Below are 21,199 nucleotides of genomic sequence, written 5' to 3' on the forward strand. Positions count from 1 at the left end.
GGTGGCTGTGAAACAGCCCTGCACTGTTAATTCAGCTGCATGCTGGTTAAACAAACAAACCAACAGTGGTTCTCAGGAGCCAGTGGGGCGTTTATGCCTCACCACAAGGATAGCAGGAAGGGACTTGCTGAACAGCCTCTCCGTCCCCTGGTACACTCAGCTCCTCTGGCAGCCCAGTTAAATCATTAACCTGTAAAATTCAAGATGACACTTGCCTTGTTAAACCAGGGCAAAGCATGAGGATCATCCACACCAGACACTGCTCACCTCAACTGGGGTATCCAGCACCAGAAATGAGGTGAGCTTTAGCAGTGATGTAAAATTACTGCAAAAGAAATGTCATCTGTGCCAGAAACACTAATGTGCCATCAAATAACTTATCTTCCACTGTACCTCAATGTGTATCTTTTTCCTTGAAATTGCACACAGTGCCACTGCCCACAGAAAAACACCTCGAGTGCTCAAACTAAGGCTGCCCATGGAGGCTGGGCCCCTTGGCCATGACCTGAGGCCCGTTTGTATCTGTCTGTGTACAGAACGGTGCTGGGAGCAGATCTGTGAGCAGCTGCGGGGCCTGGCCCCTTCCCCAGCAGGGCTCTGGGCTCCAGGGGCTCCCAGGGGCTGTGGGACCCTCTCTCCTGTGCCTGGTGTGTGTGGGCTCTCGGCTCTCACATGAAATGCTGAAGCTGCAGGAATGTTAAAGTTCATTGTGGATTTGTAGAGGGCACTCCCAGCCAGCATGGAAAAAGCATTTTTCTTATTTCAAGTCCAGTGAGAGGCACTTCCACATGCATGAAGAGGTGGGATTAGAAGCAGTCTTTTCTACCAGTCTGGTAGAGAGACCCCTTTCCAGGAAGGGTGGCTTAGAATAAAACTACTCCTCCTCCTATTTTACATTTTGACAAGCTCTTCTGGGTCCTGTCAGAGCAAAGGATGGCAAGTTTGCACAATGTTAAAAATCACAGGCTCTTTATAAATACTATGTTGAAATACTCCATATACCTATTTGTTATACTATTACTAATTTTCATTAAAATTACATATTAACATATGCCTGTAACAAGTCACAAAACTTAAAATGCAGTTGATGCTCTTTAAACCAAGTTCATTTTTTACAAATGTGTCACAGAAGGCATCATCAGACTGATCTTAGTAGTCATTCTGAAAACAGCTGCAAGTTTGGCACGTTTCATTCAGAAAGGTCCAAGAGGAATCACTACTTTCCCACATTTAACCCAGTTAAGTCTGGCTCTGTGCTAAGTTTCTCTCAGTTTCTCTGTGCTACATTACATACAGTTCTTACCTCTGTGTTCTCCTAGCTTTATGCACCCTTTCAAAGGCAGCCTGTCAAAAATGGCTCTTCTCTCCTGAAAATTACAACCAGAGCTCCTTGTCCCATCTGGTCCTTCTGTGTTGGAGTCAACATCAAGAACTTGCACTGACAGCGAAGGAAGGAAGTTCACGCAGGCTCAAAAGAATGGTTTCATTAGAAATTTATTTCTTTAAACATGGCCACTTTGAGATTAATGGTACTACTTCAGGGAACATGAAAGAATAATAAACAGTTTTAGAAGGGAAACAATCAGGTAAGTCAGGATTTGCTTTTCAAACAGTAAAAGGCCAAACTCCAAGAGGCAATAAATTTTGGCATATGAGGACTAGTATTTTCAAATCCAAAGTTGGCTTAGTTTTACAGTGGAAGCTGACTGCAACCTTAGCTACCTTTCCACAACGCTGGACTCAGTCATAACTTAAATGTACAGGAGCATAATGTGAAAAGATTTTGTTTTATTAATTAAAAGTTAACAGCAACAGGCACATATTAAAATGAATATGGCAAAGCCTTTACAAATGGCTTTACGCTGAAGCTCTCTTCCAAAAATGGCTGTTGCAACAAACTGTAAACAGAATTAATAAACAGTCTTTTACAATAATAACAGGGAAATACAAATGAACTAAAAGAAAGCACCAGTTTCTCAAACTAGATTACAGTTGTGCTTACTGTACTTAAAACAATGTAAAACAAATTACAAAAATGGAATGTTTTAAGTTTAAAATTAGTCCTTTAATTTTGTCCTAAAAAACATTTTCTCCTTTTCCCATCAAAAACCCATCAGTGGGTAATGTTTCAGTAGAGGGAGGAATACGTAAACAATGCACTTTTTTTTATTATTTTTTTTTCAAATCAAAAACAAATTTGGTCACTTAGCTTTGTGCATAGTTTAAGGCATCTGTAGCAATTTGTTACAGTTTCCTCCCCAGTGTGGCTGTTCATGAAATTGTCACATTCTAAAAGAATAAATTAAAAAAAAAAAAAAGAAAAAGAAAAAATGTTGCCGTTCAAACCCTTCCCCGAGCCCTCCCGCCCTCCCCCGTCCCAAACGTACTCACACACCCACACATACACACACGCTGCAGCGAAAGGGGCATTTGTACCCTTGTTCTGAAGGACACGCTTCCCATCCCACTTTATTTCAGATTGGCAAATACCCTGAGCTGATTATGGTGTTTAGACATTCCACCTTTTTCTTGCATGTGCAGTTCAAGTGTACAATAGTGAGAACAACATGCGATGTTCCCACTGCAGAATCGCAATGCAGTTCGGACGCTTCCCCCCCACCCCTTCCCTTCCCAGATTCAGAAGTGTTTTTTCGCTGTTAAAAAATTGCATTCCCATACAGCACTGGAGTAAAGCTTGGCTGTGCTCTATGATGAATGCTCAGTTCCCAGTGCACAAACAAAATTATGGCAAATGGGAGGCTTTTCTGGCATCCAAAGAAACAAGAGCTGCAGTCTCAAATTTGATCTTTTTCTTTTAAAAAAGCAAAAAACCCAAGTTAGTGGTTCCTTCACAGCCATGCGCAAAGGTTAAGTCTAGAACCGACAGTTTCAGAGTACATTTGTAAACATCGAGTCTTGCCAGAGGCAGCAGAGGATGGGCACTTCACATTTCCGTATTAAAACAGGGACTGAGTGGAAGGTATGCTTTGAACACATTTATGCAAGTCTTGCTAAATTCCAAGGGAGTGGAACAATCCATGTCAAGTCTTAGATTTGAAGACCGTATTCCAAATATCATGAGAAAACCCAAGCCAGGGGGCACGGCGACGCTTCCGTCCCGTTGCTCCGAGGCTCGGTCGCTGCTGTGCTTTGCATATTCAAGGTTCCGAACGACAACCAACTGAGGCGGGTGCATATTGCTCTATGTTCAGGTCTGGCGGCTTAAAAAAATTCTGGGTCAAATGGTCTGTGTCAAAGGAAAACTTGGAAATAAATAATGCTGGCATCATTTTACCATTCTACCAAAACCTTGGGCTGGCATGTGTCTCCTTGAATCCAACCGTGCAGATACCGAGGGAAGAGGCAGTTTTGTCTTGGAGATTGAGGTCAGGACAATCGAGGTTCCTGAGGTAAAATGTCTGAGTCCATTTCCTCAAAAGTGGGGTCAACATCGTCACCGCTGCCCGACTGTTCCCTCTGCACTCCCTTCCAGCTTGCCTTGTTCAGTCCCAGGTGGCCAAGCATTGTCTGAGACAGCCTCGTGTTGGAAAAACGGGCCCATTCCCCAAACAGTGGTTCCACTAAGTAAGTCATAAAGCCTTCAGAAACAAGCAAAGAGAGGCAGATTAAATAAAAAAACAATACAGAGAAAAAGTAAAATACTCAAGCTAAATACTTTAAATAGCATTTAGTAGCAAACAATAAATGTGCAGTTAAATACTCATTTAAATATTTTGGGCATCTTTACAAAAAAAATCTCTCAAAATGTAAAAGATTTTACTAATCGGTCAGAAGAACACCAATACACTACATTAAAAATTACCCTCTTTCTTTCACAGCAATGACCAAATGAAGACAAATACTGGACAATATGGAAGGGGAGAGAAATCTAAACATTAGCAACTAAGTCAGACAATTTAGAAAACCTGAAGTTCAAAAAGATTTTATAATTAATTGCCCTTCAGTGTGCCTGAATTATACTACACAGGGGAAAAAATAATATATTGTTTTCACAATACTAGGGTGACTAAAAATACTTTAAAATACAAATTTTAGAAACTTTTTAAATAAGGCCACAAAACAATGCATTGATGTACTTCGTGTGTATACACATGTTCATTTATTTGTAATGTTTATTTACATGAAGCAAAAAAATCAATGGTAAGATAGCCAAAACTGAGTCTTTTAATTAAAAAAGATATGAATTCCTAGCATTCTAAATTAAACAGTGCAGTTGATTGAACATATCAGCTTTTGTGTCAATCTAAAGCATTAATTCATTCTGTGCTTGTTGTTAAATTTGTTTTTTTCTTTTACTATGTTTTTAACTGAGTCCCACTTCACCTCCATAATCAACTTTTATTAAAATTTACTATAAAAAGATATTTTACTATTTAAATCCAAGTCAGGTTAGCAAAAACTATTAATATAATGGCTATCCACCATTCTCCATCACATCTCTGCCCACCACCCTCCTTAAAGGCTGTATTTAAAGGGAATGCTGACATTCCAAAAAGCTAAACCCATCATGCCCAGTTGTGACAAGCTCATTGCAAAAGGCACCCAAGGCCATATGGCAAGGGGAAGGGACCCTCCTCTTCCCAAAACACCCTTCAGATGAGGAAAGTTCTGGGCAGCACTGTGGAGAAGTCAGACAGCTGAACCTGCTCTGTGAGGAAACAGAGGGACTCCAGGACTGTCAGGGCAGCACCGTTCATAAACAATTCAAGAGAGGTTTATGTAACAAATAAAAATAGAATTGCTCTTTATAATAAAGTGCTGCCGCACACAGAGTATGTTCAGCCTCTAGGAAATGTATCCATAAGGTGCTTTTTTTTCAAATTGCATGCTGAAAGAAATCTACTAGAATGAAGTGAATTGCAGTTACCAATCTGGATATTGGCAATAGTTTCTGTCTGTCGGTCACAAAGTGGACTCACACCCAAGTGATATTTTTTTTCGATATCACCTGAAGAAACAAAAGTATAATGCAACCATTAAATCATCCCAACCAAATCAAACACTAACAAAAGTGAGCTGTGAGTGTTGGCTTACAAGGATACTACCCTGCAGCTGGTGGAATGCATTTAGTTGTCTTCCCAACTCCCAAAAACCCAAGCAGATCTGTCAGACTAACAACTTACAACTACTGTATTTAAATACTTGGTATTTTTCATCAAACAGTAATTGCAGAAACCCCATAGAACCACAAGTTTCCTGAAGGATTAGCATCCTCTTTCCTGCAAAACCTACACTGTCATAGAAATGACAAATGAATCCCCCCTCAGCAATATGGAAGAGGATAGCTTAGCTTTCAGAAATTTCTCACTAAAGGCAATTTGTGTTTCTGCTTCCCCATCACCTTTATCTAAGATTACGTCTCACATGATTAGCACCAAATAAAGCAGTCTGTTCCCCATTTACCATATTCACGTGCAAATTAGCAGGTCTCAAGTCCATCAAACTACCCTTAATTTTATTATAAAACAATTTAATAAAAATGGAGTAAATTCACTCCATTTGCCAATGAAAGGCTTTATTAACTGCTTACAGAAGTAGTCTAAACTGCACAGTAACTAAAAATCTCCCTGGCTCTTACCTGCTTACCAACAGGCCTCACAGCTGAAGCTTAAATATTGAACATGATCAACATATTCCATAATTTGCTGAAACCACTAGAGCAATTTAAAGTGGCCATAATTATTAATCTGCAGCACCTTTCAGCTGAAGGATGTATTGCATCAGCCATTCTAGGTTCAGATTCTAAGCAGATTCTCTGCTGAGTTTTAGTAACTCTGACCTTTTGCAGGAGAAACAACCCATGGAAGTAAAAACTCCTATACTGTACATCTCTGGTAGTGCAAAATATAAATGGACTAGGGCTCATGGACACTCTCCACACTGAATACATGATACACTAACAGATACTTCTACTCTTACTTGCCTTGATGGAAGAACTCCTCCGTTACTTTCTCACTCCACTGCTTGCTCAGCTCCCATGTCCGACAGGGGTTACAAATATCTGCACACTTCAAAGCCATCTAACAAGTTAACACACAGTGTTAAATCATCTTGTCTTCAACTCAAGTGCCTGTAATTACTTAACTCTTGAGAGCAGATTATTTTAGGTTTTGTGAATAACAAACCTACCTACCACTTCTGCTCCAAAGTTATGTTCTGTAATATTTAAAAAACACTCAGGGAATTGTGAGATCTCATGATCATCCCTGAGTAATATGGAAACTCAGTCAACTCAAAGTATTTCAGGACCACTATATTTAGTATACTCACTGGTACAGGAACCAAAAATAACTTCAGAAAAAGAAGCATCAAAGCAAACAAGCCGTGGTTTCCATTTCTGGCACTCATGCTTGTATTTTTAGCAATAGTTTGCACAAGACAGAACTTCTGATCTGTTTGTCCACTTTCTCTTATGGCCCACAATATGAACCTAGTAAGAAAATGCCTACAAACCTAAGAAGATACTCAAGGCTTTTGTTTTTCAAGTTTGCTAAAGCTCACTAGCACAACTGCAAACTGATTCACAACAGCAGTGTTTTCCTTCCCCAAAATATGTTCTGACAAAGCATTTCACAGTTCTGAGGCTGCAATGGAGTTGTTAGAAGAGCTAAACCTTGTCTTGGAAATACCTCGATTCAGCAGCTCCAAGTTATCAGACTTACCAACACACAGCAGCACTTGGGAGAAGTGCTGGCTGTGGGAACTGAAGTGGAGGAACAACCTCTTTGTAATGGAACAGAAAGTCTAAAAGACAGTTCTGCTCTGTTTTGAAAGGAGGAGAAGGCCTGGCAGAAGCACTTAAAGTAAATTAGTTTTCCCACTAAAATGCTCTTTTCAAAAGTACGAGCAGCAAGATCACCTGTAAGATGAAGTGACGATGGTTCGCGTTCTCCAAACATAGATCTCCTCTATCCAAATGGGATCGGAACATGGACAGGTACTCGTTTTGTTGGCTGATGTCTGTGGCGAGAATGAGATCACCTATCTGGCTCTCCATCAGCTGCCTGAAATAACAAACATTCAAAAGCATATCATTTAAGAACCACAGTCATCACTAGATCTACAGGACATTTTATCATATTTATTATTGTAGAAATACAAGCTTTATAATAAGCATTTTCAGTGAACTGTTTGTTTTCTTTTCCTGAAAAATTCCTGCAACATTCACAGAAATATCAGAATATTTCATTGGCAGTTTTCAGAAAGACTAAAACAGTTTTTAGCTTTTATCCTCCCCCTCCTTTTTTTTTTCCTTAAAAATGCACGAACTGATTGTCTCAAGATTATTTCTTGTCAAGAGTAGGTGAAGATGTTCTATTTTAAACTACAGTTGTGGTGGCAGAACGAGAAAAGCCTGCCAAGTTTAGTCTGAACAGGTGCTTGACTACATGAATATACTCCTTCAATGTGCTTGCAATACATGTTATTTTCTGAGTATCACGTTGCACCATGAACTGCTCTACTCTACCAGCACAGTATCCAGGAATTCTTAAAATAGATCTCTATATTTTGTACTCAAAACTGCTGTGCAATAACTTATCTTGTTTTGCAGGGCTCTCTTAGCTGACAGATTGCTTCTATCTGAAACTAATCTATACTATGTGGTATAAACATACCTGTTTTCTAATGACATATGTGCAAATAAACCAGATTCTCTCAGCAACCCCACTGCCGATCTCCAGTGATGGTTCTCTAATACTGAGGTATTCTGTGAATTAAAATGGAATAACACACATCAGTAAATGCCCTTTTCTTAGGCTGAAGAGCTATATACAATTTGGCTGTGTTTTGGGGTTCGTGTTTTATTTTCTTCTCTTCTTTTTTGTTTTTGCCAGAGATTAAAACCCACAAATCCTGAATACTTACTTAATTTGCACAATTTTTTATCCCAGTGACATGGAAACACTGTCTGCATTCCATCCTACCACTAGCTAAACACATCACAATTTATACTCCTTTTCTATACTCCTTTCCAAACCTGTTTTTAACAAAACAACTGATTTTATCCTTACCTTATATAAAGCCGCTAAATAATGATTTGTTTTAATTAGGAAAGGTTGGTTAACGCCTGGGTGATCCAAATCATGTGTGGCAGCTGCTATTAAACTAAGCAGGACATCCCATGGAGTTAAAGACTCAGAAAGCTGCAAGGCAAACCCAACAAATGTTAGTAATGCAATAAGGCGTTAGAAAAAGTGCATTAATGTTTTCAGTAATTAACAGCCAACAGAAATTTGGAGAAAATCTTGAAGATGTAAAACTAACATTCCATTGACTTTTCACAGTATTTCCCCCGCAAAAGCTACAAAATTTCAGCAATGGTTTAAGCATTATTCTTTCTGAATGGCAAAGTCCACTCATAAAAAATGCCAGCATCCAAAATTCTGTGTGTCTGGTAATGAAGCTTGATTCCTAACCAGACCCCATAAAAGCAGCAAATTCTTAAAATTAGCTCTCCCTCTCATTCACCAAGTCCATTTGTGTTTATTCTGCTTTAAATTCATACTAAATTTTAAAAAGCATGAAAGCCTTTCCTCCTAAGAAGAAGAAACTAATGCTCTGAAACACTTGGAACTATTTAGAATGTATTTCTACTCTTATGCAAAATTGTATTTCAAGGTCTACCAGGACCAGAACCAAAGGAGGAAAATCTGCCACAAATAAATATTTTCAAAGACCATGTCAATTAACTCAGCATGCATCTACATGGACTTACTGTCACTGTTCATAGGTGTTCCTTCTTGTGGTAGAGAGGTTTGAAAGTTTAAACTCAGTAACAAAGTCTAGTTTGCACTAAAACAGAGAGGACAGTTCTACCCATACAGTACACTGAACTGTAGCTGCACATGTTACTAAAAATACCAAGCCTATTCTTGTATCTGAAGCTTTACAAAACTTCCATCACGAGTATTAAATAAAAAATGCTCAGAGCTTCCAAACTGAATGCCATAAAAAAGCTCATCCTGTACCAGCTCTGATCAGGCTCACTGCACCAATTGGTCTGAGAGCAGCACTGAGAAACTGAGTGGGAGGAGTGGGCAAAGAGCCTCTGAAAAAGGTTTTATGGAGCCAAAATTTACTTGTTTTTACCTCAGAAGCAGAACAAGGAGCTATTCAAGGGAATACCAGATTGGTGATGATCTGCATCAAGGTAGATAACTTTTCATCTAGCTACAGAGCACTACAGCTTTCAATTTAATACAGAAGGACAGGACTTTGCCCTGAAATTGTCCAAGACATCACTTGAAGCAGCCTGATAGCAGTCTAAGTAGTAGAGGAACAACCACTAAATTAGTTTAGCTTCTTAAGGTCTGCCACTCTTCCCTTTCTTAAAAAGAAAGCCAAAGAGAACTCCTAATGTATTGCTATAACTGCATCTTGTAGAAGTAAACTGTTGAGTAACAGCAAAGATGAGCAAAGCAAGGGTAATGATAGTTTATGGAAGAAGAAAACCACCCCAGATGACAAGTACACAGGTTTATTGTTGCCAGCTCTGACTCAGGCTGCAATTCTATATGAATGTCTTGGGGCACAGCACTATATTAAACAGCTGCAACTTTAATTCCCTGCTCTAGTTCAGCAGGAAGTCACACAAAAGACAATGTCAGCTCAGAGGGGGAGAAAAAGAAAAGCACACTAAGTGTGAATCCCCAGCCTCAGCAACAGGGAAGGCAAGGGAGAGTTCAGAAGTGTTTCTTGTTAGGTTCTTAGATTTCTTTACTTTTGATAAAACCTGCATGTGCATATAATACACATAGATATATGCATGTAGGTTTATGTAAGATCAATGACCTTACTGCTCTCTACAACTGCCTGAAAAGAGGCTGTAGCCAGGGGGCTTGGCTGCTTCTCCCAGGTAACCAGTGACAGCATAGAGAACAGTCTAAAGTTGTGCCAGGGGAGGTTTAGGTTGGACCTTAGGAAGAATTCCTTCACTGAAAGGGTGATTAGAGATTGGTATGGGCTGTCCACAGTGCTGGAGTCACCGTCCCTGGAGGTGTTTAGGTGGATGTGGCACTCAGTGCCATGGTCTAGTAGACAAGGTGGTGCTTGGTCACAGGTTGGACTCTATCTCACAAGTCTTTTCCAACCTAAATGATTCTGTGATATGTGCACACAATCCATTCATATGCATATACACACAAACACATATTTCTGTGTGTATGAGTGATGTAAAAGTGAGAATGCTCCTTACCTTGGGCTCTTTTAAGTAACAGTGCATGGCCTGAGTCACATCAGCAGCATGAACTGCATTATGATAAGGATTTTGACTGTGATAATCTTCTTGAACCATAACTGCCGGGAAAAAACAAATATCCAAATTTAAATAAAATTGCAATTTTTTCAAAGACCATTTTATATGCCCCTATTAGGCACAGAAATATGCGGTATCACAAGTTACATACAATAAAAGCATCAGAGTCAATAAATTGTCAGCTGAAGCACGATGCAGCTGTAAGATTTTTATGCAAAGAAACAGTGTTTGCTAAAGGAAATCAACTACATGTAAAGTCACCTCAGAGCAAAAATTAAACAACTTGAAATCAATATATAATCTGAGATACTCTGACTTTGAGAACTTCCCAAGGAAGGTTGTCTTTGACAATCTGTCTGAATGGTGAGGCAACACTGAATAAAAATAAAAATTACGCTTTTTACCAAACCATTAGGATGACTTCATATCATGACCTGAAAACAAACAGGACTTCAGAGGAATTAAGCATTGCTTTCCCATCATATGAAGGGTTTTTCTTTCCCATTCAGGAAAGTGGTCATGGAAGACCACTTCTATATGTATTCTAGGCATTTGCTCATACTTGGTACTCAGACAAATGTAAGCCCATATGCAATTTAGAAAAGAATCTCATTTAGATGCTGGTCTGACTAACTACACCTAGATTCAATATTCCCTATTTAACTTCTTTCCTCCATCTTCCTGACTGTCCTGGAAGATTACAGGCAAAATTCTTTGAAGGGCATCAACATTCGCTCAAGTACAGGGAATGAAAAACTATAATGTTAAAAAGGATTGAAGGGAAGAAGCAGAGCAATCAAACTATATTCTAAAGTCTTGCCTACTACCTCTAAAGTCTTGAGGTTTGCTTGGAAGAACTACACATTAGTTCTTCCAAGCAAACCTCAAAAGAACATTTTCCTGTCTGACTACAGTCTGTCAGTCCCACCAAACAAACATGCCCACAAGCTCCTTTTCTACTCAATTTACAAGGCCAGAGAATCCATGTAATTGTGAATATAATGTTACAGCATTACTGACATGGTGTTTGTGAAAGCTGAGGTTCATGACAAGTCAAAATACTGTCACCACTATGTCATCTCAATAGTACTCAATGGATAGGTGACAGCTCATATGAAAAGTAATGAAAATCAATATAAATGGCTTTGGGCTTCATTAACCTGCAGTAGAACCCTCTCCCACCTATTCCTCACATCAAGTGCATGAATGCATATATCTCTGGCTTTCTTTTTAATTTTATTATGGCTTCATAGGCTGATCCAGCTACCTGAACTTTACAATTTTCCTAACTTACTTATTTTATTAAAGCAGACCTAGGTCAACACTTTGATCATAGTTTGCCAGAATCAGAATAGCACAACCACCCTGTTTTCAGGAATGCAGCACTTTGCATTTTCTCTCCCTGGTTTAGATCTGGAATAAGAATCTATAAAGACACAGTAAGAAGATGCAGATCTCCAAGCACACGATGGAAATCACTGAAAGACTCTGTGTGTGTGTGTGTGTATGTACATATATATATATATATATATATATATATATACACATACACAAAAAAAGAGTTAAGATCCCATAGGGGACTAAAATCAAGATTTCTCTACTTAAAAAGATTTCAGTAGATTCTCATATAATGTGAATTTTGTGTAGCACTGGACCATTTGAGCTATCCTAGTCTTCTGGAATTTGATCTTCAGATTGCTATGGATTAAAGGAAAAGGGAAAAGGGAAGAATTGTGCTCATGGTAAGAAACTGTATTTGGAAGAAAGTCCATTACAAAATCAAAGAACCTAAGACAGAAATTTTTACTGATATTAAGTAGATGGCATTATCAAAAAGGGAAAGGTGTTGAATTTCAAATTTAGAATAAATTTTGTCTTCTTCAAAGTCTAATCTCATTCTAGTGGATTGTGACCTTGAATAGTCACATCTAGTTAGAATTCTCATCTTCTGATAAACAGTTAACTAAGCCAGTAATTTCTATCTCATCTTTCCAGTATTATCATCTGCATAATGTCAACTAACCAGATGAGAAAGAAAAAACACATTCAGTTAGAACTTGAAAAGCCTAAAACCAGATTTCTATAATAATTTTCCTCCACTCCAAGATACCAGTTATTAAGGTCAGTTTATTAACATTCCTGAAACTGGAGAAAATTTAGTCTACTTTAAAACAACGTGAACTGCAAGACAGAACTGATTTTTTTTTAATTGAACAGAACTAAATTGTGAAAACAAAAACATTCTCTTACTTGAAAGGGAAGGAAAGACTTCCAAATGTGATTGCTCCCCTGTTAAGTGACAAACTTTGTAACCACAGAATTGTTTTCTCTGAAACTGTGAAAAACTGCTGAAGGAGACCAGAAACTTGTTTCTCCTGGTCAGTTAAAAAAAATCATCCCATTTCACAAAATAAAAGATACTGTCACAAAAGAACCAAAGAAAGGAGGTCTCATACCAGCACCTGTCTATGTACTGGGATGCAGACAGCTCTGTCAAGTGAATGTAGCACTTGGTTTGAATATACTACATTGCATTTACAATTATTCTCAAAGAAGCATTCCAGTGACACAGGCCCAGACATTAAATTAAAATTGTCCTGTACTCTGTCTAGGGAGAAACTATGTCCACAGTGCAATGCTTACTCGTAGGAGAATTTGAGCAAGCAGGGGTAACACCAAACTGGCACCAAAACATATTTCTGACATATTCCATACAGTTAGGAAACTCTATCATAAAAAAAATTAAAGATCAATAAAGAACTAAAAATCAGAACAAAGAAAGGATCTGTCTAGCCCTTCCCAGTGCAAATGTCATACAATGGCACATAGATACTAAACAGATTTAATAAATAGAATACAGCATCAGCTATGAAACTACTACACTTCTTAATACTTATTCAGATTTAACACAGAAAATTCTATACTCATAAAAACTTTGAGAGATCATCGCAATTAATATAATTTAAATCACTGCACAATGTAGATTGCATCAGTACCCTTCAAACCTTTTTTCTAAACTACAACCAGGACTTCAGTTAAGGTATAAAAATGCAGAAAAACATCAATATTTATCAAAACAAAAAGCTGTATTTACCCAAAAATCTACGAAGTTTCATCGTATCTAATTGGAAGTGTTCAATTAGTCCATGTAGATTAAACAGATGAAAGGTTAAGCTGACTAGACTGTTTCCTAAAAATAAGATGAAAATATTAATTCATTGGAAGCCATAAAATCAGTGACTCCTCCATAAGAAATGTATTATTTCAAACAAATTGGTCACAAAAATTATACAAGCGAACTTCTTTACACCAAGTCATGATATTCTACACCAATTCATAAGTATTTAAATCTTACTACATGACAAGTTTCCATTAGCTGTCTCTAGTAACATTTAAATCCTACTACAGACAAATTTTCATTAGCTGTCTCTAGTAACCAGTGGTTTTGCTTAATTCTAATGCATTCACCAACTGTCCAATGGCAACTGATAGGAAGAAAATGTTACTGAACATTAAAAAACCTGTTTCAACATGCAAATCTATTATAATTATATTCCATTTTATAATTATATTTATGCAACATATCACAAACACATATACAAAATACAAATGCAATCAGGCAAAAAGAAAAGTTAGACAACTATTGATTAGAGGACATTGCAAATATACTCTCTCTCATTTTCATAATATATTTTGCTGGACTTCTTTCACTTGGAACTCAAAAAAAATGAACACTCTTACAAGCTTATAATATATGTTATCTACTCATAGTTTTATTATAATCTTTTGCAGTGATAAAATAAGTAAAACCTTAAGAGCCACAGTCCACAATGTTTATTTTTTAATAGCTTGTCCATTATTTGCTCTGCAAATGATGTCATGGCTGAGAAACTTCATTTAGCATTACACAACCTAGCACAGACAGAAAATGAGGTACAAGAAGACAAAAACTTCTTCTAAAGCAAGTTTATTACTAGATTAGAATTAATGTATTCTCATGTCACATCCTCACAATAAATACTCAATTCTTGGAACAACATTTACTGGGGAAATTCCTCCACAGAGGTTCATCCAGGGCAGCTCATCCAGCAGAGTTTTATGTACAGCATTCTGCCCTTACAAACTTTCAAGAACAAGGCTGCCTGATCAAAATTATTTAATTAGGATGCAAAATGGATGGTGGTATTGTAAGGCTTCCACAATAGAAGCTCTATAGAAGCTCTTCTGGTAGTGCTTTAAATGTATTTGAAAAAAGCACATCTAAAAGGTAGAGCGGGCTCTTATGAGAAGGATGACTTCAGACTTCTCCCATTTGATAAACTAATCCAAAGAAGCTATGCTTACATGTTAACTTGTACACAGAGCTTTTTTCTATTCAGTTATATAAAGTTTATCATTATCTATATAAGCATTCTATTTTTACAAGTCCTTGCTATTTTAATTTTTTTCTATCCAACTTCTGTATTAAATATAACTGTGAGGTTACTACTTTTTCACTGGGTTAAGCCAAGCACCCCTTCAATGAAACAGAAGAGAAAAAGATCTTTTGGTGCCACATTCTCCTTTTTGAACTTAATTTCTTGTTCTGGCAACTTAAATTGCAACTTTGCTACCTACTCCACATGACTGCTGCAAAATCTGCAAGAGCTGCCCTCCATTCTCTTCCCACACTGGCACAAATGTCACTGTGATATTGGACTTGCTCATCTCCTCCTTCCATTCTGTCCAAAACCCAGCTGCCATTGCTGAGATTATAATGCAAAACTTCACCCTGCCCAGTGCAGCAGCCCTCCCTCCTTCCCAGCACATTTACAGATCTCTTTTCTGCCTACAAATGAACAATACTTGGGTTTTGGTTTTTTTAACCAACTATTCCTGCAGTTCCTACTGCTATTTGTAATGGGCACACAAAAGTCACCAAAATGTTCTCTTCCTTTTTCTATGTTGTGCAAATGATGTGTACAGCGGCCTCCCTCTGCTCAACTCCCAATTCTCCAGGTATTCTATGTCATAATTGTAATGGATTAACACCAACATGCCTCTTACAGCACTATAAAGTAATAGAACTATTCTATCTAACACTACATTTATTAGAAAAATACTTGGTCAATATAAATGATCTTTTGGACAGAACCACAAAAATCACCAGCACCTCATAATTGAAAAAAGAAGTCAAAGATCATAAAATTATTTGTCAATTTGTATTCAAATTACTACTTCAAATTACTAAGAGAGAACAGCAACCTATAAAGTACATCAAGGGCCTCTTCTAAAAATCAATTATTAGTATCAACATTGACAGTATCATTATTTTAATGGAGTGATCAGGCAAACTAGGACTCAGATTAAAAACTATTAAATCAATAAGTAGTACCTGAAGAAATTTGCACTTTTTAGCAAACAAACAATCGCAAACAACACTGCAACATAAGTGCCATAGTTAAGTTATGCTAGAAGATAAAGCACAAATGAAATACCAAGTGCAAACTCACCATTTGTCAGTCTATCAAAAAGAAAAATATCAAAATTCCAATTTCCAACCTTCTCCAGCATACACTGAAAAGAAACACAAAAGCTGTCATTTTTTAATCAGTATATGTCTATCTTCCTGTAGCTTGGAGGAGTATTTAAGATTTCAGAGACAGATCAAGTCTTTAGAATTTCTACATAAAAAATGGTAGTAAAAGAATAATTAAATTTGTCTGATAACTGAACAACATCACACATTTACAAAAAAAAAGACTGGAGGGAAAAAACCAAACAATGAGTGCCTTGGCAGAACTGGTTGGAGATGCTCCTTTCAACCTTCCAGCAGTTTCTCAAAAGAAAATTAAAAACAATTAGGTTCAAATCAGAAATAGTATGGCAGAATGACTCTGCATTCAGACTAGCAAATTAATCTCTGTGTAGTTGTTTCCTTTTCCTTTTTTCCTCTGCTTACAGAACAGTATCTTCATGATTCACTAGATATTTGAGCCATTGTATAAGCATTTTAATTTAAGAACCTGGCTTTTGACTTTTCACCCCACTCAACTAGCACATCTTTATCACAGCTGTTCCACATAAACTGCTCCTCCCACAATAGGAATGACCAAGAACAGCAAACAGTGCAAGAGGCCTCACCAGAACTGAGCAGTCCCAATCTTTGCCTCCCTTACCTGTATCAGAAATACCTGTCCAGCACATTTTACAACACTCCTGCCTTCTCCTATTCTCATTAGCTTGGTAGAGCTGTTTTGTGATCTTATTATTGGTTCTAGCTTTTCTCTACCAGCTGCTAAAACTCTGCTATCAGAAGAAACAAAAGCATTAACAGTATATGTTTATTATTAAATTGCATGTACACTTTTAAGATCCATTCTCCAGGTTCTCCAATATCTTTGTACACCACAGCCTGATGATATTCAGCATGGATACATCCATTGTATTGTAAGTATATTGTTTTTCTGTGTCAGATGACAAAGAGCACTGCATGCAGTGACACAGCCTTTGGGATATTGAATAACCTGAATAACCTTTGCCTGTACAATCCCCTTCAGCACTTTCCATCCTCTGTGGCAAATACAGCAGCCTTTCTATCCAGGTAGCTGCTCCCTTAGCACCAACTCTCTTCCCAGTATCTGCTTTCCCTGCTTTAGTGCTGAACAAGTGTATTCCAGCTATCACGTTTCTTCTCTAGAAATGCCTACCAAAGAGAAAGTCAGTTTGACATAAGCATGTCCTGAGAAATCTATTTACTGCACTTTATTGAATTTAGGCAGTCACTCTTCCAGTTGTTCACTAGTGAGGTCAGACTAAAAATGAAAGGGAACAGTTGTCTAAATTGCTCCATTACATTTCTTAAATACAGATGCATTTTCCTCTCTTCATATTTTTCTTTAATTATTCAAGGCTATCCTTAATTCATCAGTAATTAAAAAAAAAGGCAACTAAACAAAAAACATCAATAACAAAAACACTAGCAACACAAAAATGATCTGAGTAAACTTGTGGGCAGTAGAGGAGTTTGCTACAGAGCATGAAATTTTGTCTGGATTTGATTACAATATATACACATATATATATATATAAACAGATAAAAATACATACACAAAAAATATGCTTAAAATTGGTGCTTGGTTGCCCTTTTAGTATGTGATATAGTTATATATACTAGTAAGCATTTAGAAAAACATACTTTAAAAAAATAAAAAAATCAAGCAACCAACCTTTGCTTGTCCATTATAATCATCATCTAAAATGTTTGAAGAATTTGGAACAGTGATACCACGGAAAAAACGGGAAGATCTCAGGTATCGCTGGAAACTAAGCAACCTTCTCACATTTCTTGCAGACACAGAGACTTCGATTTCAGAATTTGCTACAAAAAACAAGAAAATAAACACTCTCTCTAAAAAACTTTTATCAAAAAGACAAGTGCTCAGGGACGTTTGGTATAAAGATAATGTCCATTTTTGAGTATCAAACATTTCAGCACAAATGCAGATATTTTTATTAATACTAAATACAGAGCCACGGATTCGAAAAAAATATGTTCTGTGTAAGCATCCTGTGAAGAAAAACAAATACTTAAATCATAGCTGCAACTCATCTTTTTAAGGAACTCTGTTATTAAAAGGACAAAAATATTACGGATATTGTTTAAAAACACACACAGTACTGCAAACAAATTATTTTTGGAAAATAGGTGTCATGGATACACATCCAACCCATGTCCCTACCAAATCACCCAAGATGACATATACACCAGCAAGAAAGTATCAGAAACTGAGTGTTGATACAGGAGATACAAGTAGGCTTTGAGCAAGTACAAATTACTTTTACACAGTTTAGAGCTCAGAAAATCTCTTAACTCTACTATGCTGAAGTTTTAAACACATTCAAGTAATTTTGGTGCTTTTGCAAATAACTACACTCTTCTGCCAAACAATTATGACATTTATGTTCACAGCATATCTAATTCTGTTTCCCAGTATGGTGAAAACACAACAGAAAATTATTTCAGCCTCTTTCCAAAGATTAATCCAAATATTTTCCTTTACTTTTATTAGGTTAACTGAATTACACAAATGACCAATACTAGTTTATGTCCAGTTCCATTTGATATACCTGGAGTGTTTAAAAAACCCCAGCATCAAACTACACAGAGCTACAGTTCCTTTGTAGCAAGCCAGATATTCTCATTTTGAATTACATTAGGCCAAACTCAGCCTTGACTTTCTTTTCAACAGTGCCCCCCAATAGCAGTTTTATATAACCAACAGGAAGCCAATAATCTTATCTTGATATTCACTCAACCTGCCTGAAATGACTCATGTTAAATAGTAAAATTTTAAAAAGAGGTACTAAATAAGGAAGTCAACGCCAACATGCTATTTTTAAAAAATGCAGATAATAAAAAAACCATTATCACAAGTCTGTAGCACAGACCTCTTGTCCTTCCAAAAATGAGACATATTAGAAGTTGGTGAAGTAAGGAGTTACAACTTTTATTCTGAAAGTCAGTCTAAAATGTACACAGGAAGGTGTGGCCTTATTGACAATCTGAACTAAAAGTTCTCACTGATTCCTAGCGACAGCTGCTTAATTCTGCATAACATAAATCTTTATCCATTTTAATGCTTCTCCCTGCAGAAGTTCCAATTTGCTTACTGTTCTATGCCAGCTCATAGCAATTACATTAATATATTAATTCCCAAAATACACTAATAAAACACCTCTAAATAGAGCTGACAGTGGCATGATCATAGAGCACCTAATCAAACACAGCAGCATTCCCTACCAATGGTCCGTGTTTACAGAAATTCAACTGACACAACTGAATGTTCTTTCAGACATGCCTGAAACACTTCATCAGGACACTGAAGTTCAGGGCTAACACAGGTATCTCCCCATGAAGTATCCTTCTTCAAGCTATCATTCTCAAGGCCAAGGGCTCTTCCTCTGAACACACTGGTACCTATAATATATCCCAGGGGGTTTTTTATTAAGTAAGATGTACTACATATGATAAAGGTTGCTTATAAAGCAACATTCATGTGTACAGCAGAAAAATAAATAGATTCTGTCATGCTACATTACTCCACCAATATTTCTAAGCACATTTGTGACCATGAGGTTACAGTCTGAGCACTACCAGCCTGCATAATAGAGAAGCAGGGAGCAATACAGCTGCTGCTGCTAATACAGTGTATGCTACAGGTAAGAAGTGTCTCTCCCTCACTCTTGATCCAATTTGGCTTCCTTCAGAGCCAAATTTCACAACAGAAATTATTGGGTTGTAAATAAAATAATACAAAATGGCTATATTTAGGTTATAAAATGAACTAAAATATCCACAAATTCACATACAAAAGCCATAAACTTCACTAAATCACAATAAAACAACATATTTGAAGCAGGAAAAATGAGCACTTTTCTGGAAGCAGAGATAATTTTCTTGTTCTCAAGTGGTCTTCTACAAACTTGTTTTTGTTGTCATGCTACAAAGTGAGTTTCCCCACACAGGTACCACCCGTTAATCTTGGAGGGAATAGTACACTGTAGGTACTACAAGGAAAACAGCAGCTTCTGGCAGCAAAGTACACAACAGAACACAGAAGTGCAATAATTTGGCAGTACAGGCCTGTGTTCCACTTGTACTTGCATTCAAAGTCATTTAGGAGGGGTTGCACATCTTCTTGCTTCAGGACTGTTTCTGATGATTATAGAGGTAGAGAGGCAAACGAGTTACTTGTTTTTCTGTGAAGCTGAACCATCATTCTCTTCACAATAAGCTATTTACACTTATTCAACTTACAAATACGTTTAAACTCTCTAAATTATCACCAAATTAGCCTAGCTCTTAAACCACTACTACTACACATTAATCATAGGTTTTCTACCCCTCATTAAAGAAAAAAAGCAAAGCCTACATTATTCCAGCTTTCCTAGCAGCAGCGCTGCTTATTACAGAATCACAGCACTAGTGAGGTAGGAAAGCACCAGATGAGGTTCATCTGGTCAAACTCCTCTGCTCAAGCTGAGTCACCTAGACCAGAACCATCTCCCAGAGGTTTTAGTGTATTTCCAAGGATGCAGACTCCACAACCTCTCTGGTTGTGTCAACACTTGGTCACCCACCCTCACAGCAAAAAAGTGTTTCCTGATGTGCATCAGTTTGTGCCCATTGCCTCTGGTCCTCACACTGGACACCACTGAAAAGAGCCTGACTCTGTCTCCTTTGCACTTTCTCTTCAGGTATTTGCATACATTGAGAAGTTTGCCCTTGAGCCTTCTGTAGGCTGAACAGTTCCAGCTTTCTCAGCCTTTTCTCATCAGCCCTTTAATCTTCCTCACCCTTTGCTGGACTCTCTCTGGTATGTCCATGTCTGTCTTTTCCTGGGGAGCCCAGACTGGGACTCCAGGTGAGGCCTCTCAGTGCTGCACATAGGAGAGGGATCACCCCCCTCAACCTGCAGGCAATATTCCTCCTACTGCAGCCTGGATACCACCTGCTTTCTCTGCACCAAGGGGATATGGCTGGCTCATGTTTAACTTGGTGCCCACCACGATATCCAGTTCCTTTCTGGCAAATCACTTGAGAGCTGCCCCTGCTTGTGCTGGGGCTGTTCCTCCCCATGGCTTTGAGCTTCCCTTTGAGCTATTAGTTATTGCACATGGATAGCCCAAGGTAGGTAATAACACCTTAACTAAATAAATGTCTTATCCTTTAGATCTGAAATGATCAGAGTAACTTCCAAATGAGAGAAGAGATTTTGAGCCTTGCCATCCCTCTGCAGCTCCAGAGCACCTGATTTGTGGGACTACACTAAGCCAAAAACTAAATTTCTCTCTTTAACATTAAACACTTATCCCAGGACAATTCACAATAAACAAGTCAGATGCAGAGGTTCGATAGGTTATTAATTTAAAGGGGAGGCT

At 37.7% G+C, this 21,199-nt stretch overlaps 1 protein-coding gene across 4 annotated transcripts in view; it reads right to left on the reverse strand.

The window, feature by feature from the left end:
• Positions 1 to 2,413: 2,413 nt before the first annotated feature.
• PDE7A (phosphodiesterase 7A) overlaps positions 2,414 to 21,199 on the reverse strand; it is a 74,856-nt gene continuing 56,070 nt past the window's right edge. For all 4 annotated transcript variants that reach the window (XM_063169525.1, XM_063169505.1, XM_063169534.1 and 1 more), the window contains 10 exons: positions 17,485 to 17,636; positions 15,769 to 15,832; positions 13,371 to 13,466; positions 10,217 to 10,317; positions 8,034 to 8,165; positions 7,638 to 7,729; positions 6,881 to 7,025; positions 5,945 to 6,041; positions 4,889 to 4,969; positions 2,414 to 3,599 (listed from right to left, as the gene is read on the reverse strand). In XM_063169525.1, the coding sequence (XP_063025595.1) occupies positions 3,388 to 3,599; positions 4,889 to 4,969; positions 5,945 to 6,041; positions 6,881 to 7,025; positions 7,638 to 7,729; positions 8,034 to 8,165; positions 10,217 to 10,317; positions 13,371 to 13,466; positions 15,769 to 15,832; positions 17,485 to 17,636 (1,172 nt within the window). In that variant the 3' untranslated portion in view covers positions 2,414 to 3,387. The remainder of the gene's footprint in view (positions 3,600 to 4,888; positions 4,970 to 5,944; positions 6,042 to 6,880; positions 7,026 to 7,637; positions 7,730 to 8,033; positions 8,166 to 10,216; positions 10,318 to 13,370; positions 13,467 to 15,768; positions 15,833 to 17,484; positions 17,637 to 21,199) is intronic.

This window comes from Melospiza melodia, chromosome 1 (assembly GCF_035770615.1).
Source record: "Melospiza melodia melodia isolate bMelMel2 chromosome 1, bMelMel2.pri, whole genome shotgun sequence".
Lineage (NCBI taxonomy): Eukaryota > Metazoa > Chordata > Aves > Passeriformes > Passerellidae > Melospiza > Melospiza melodia.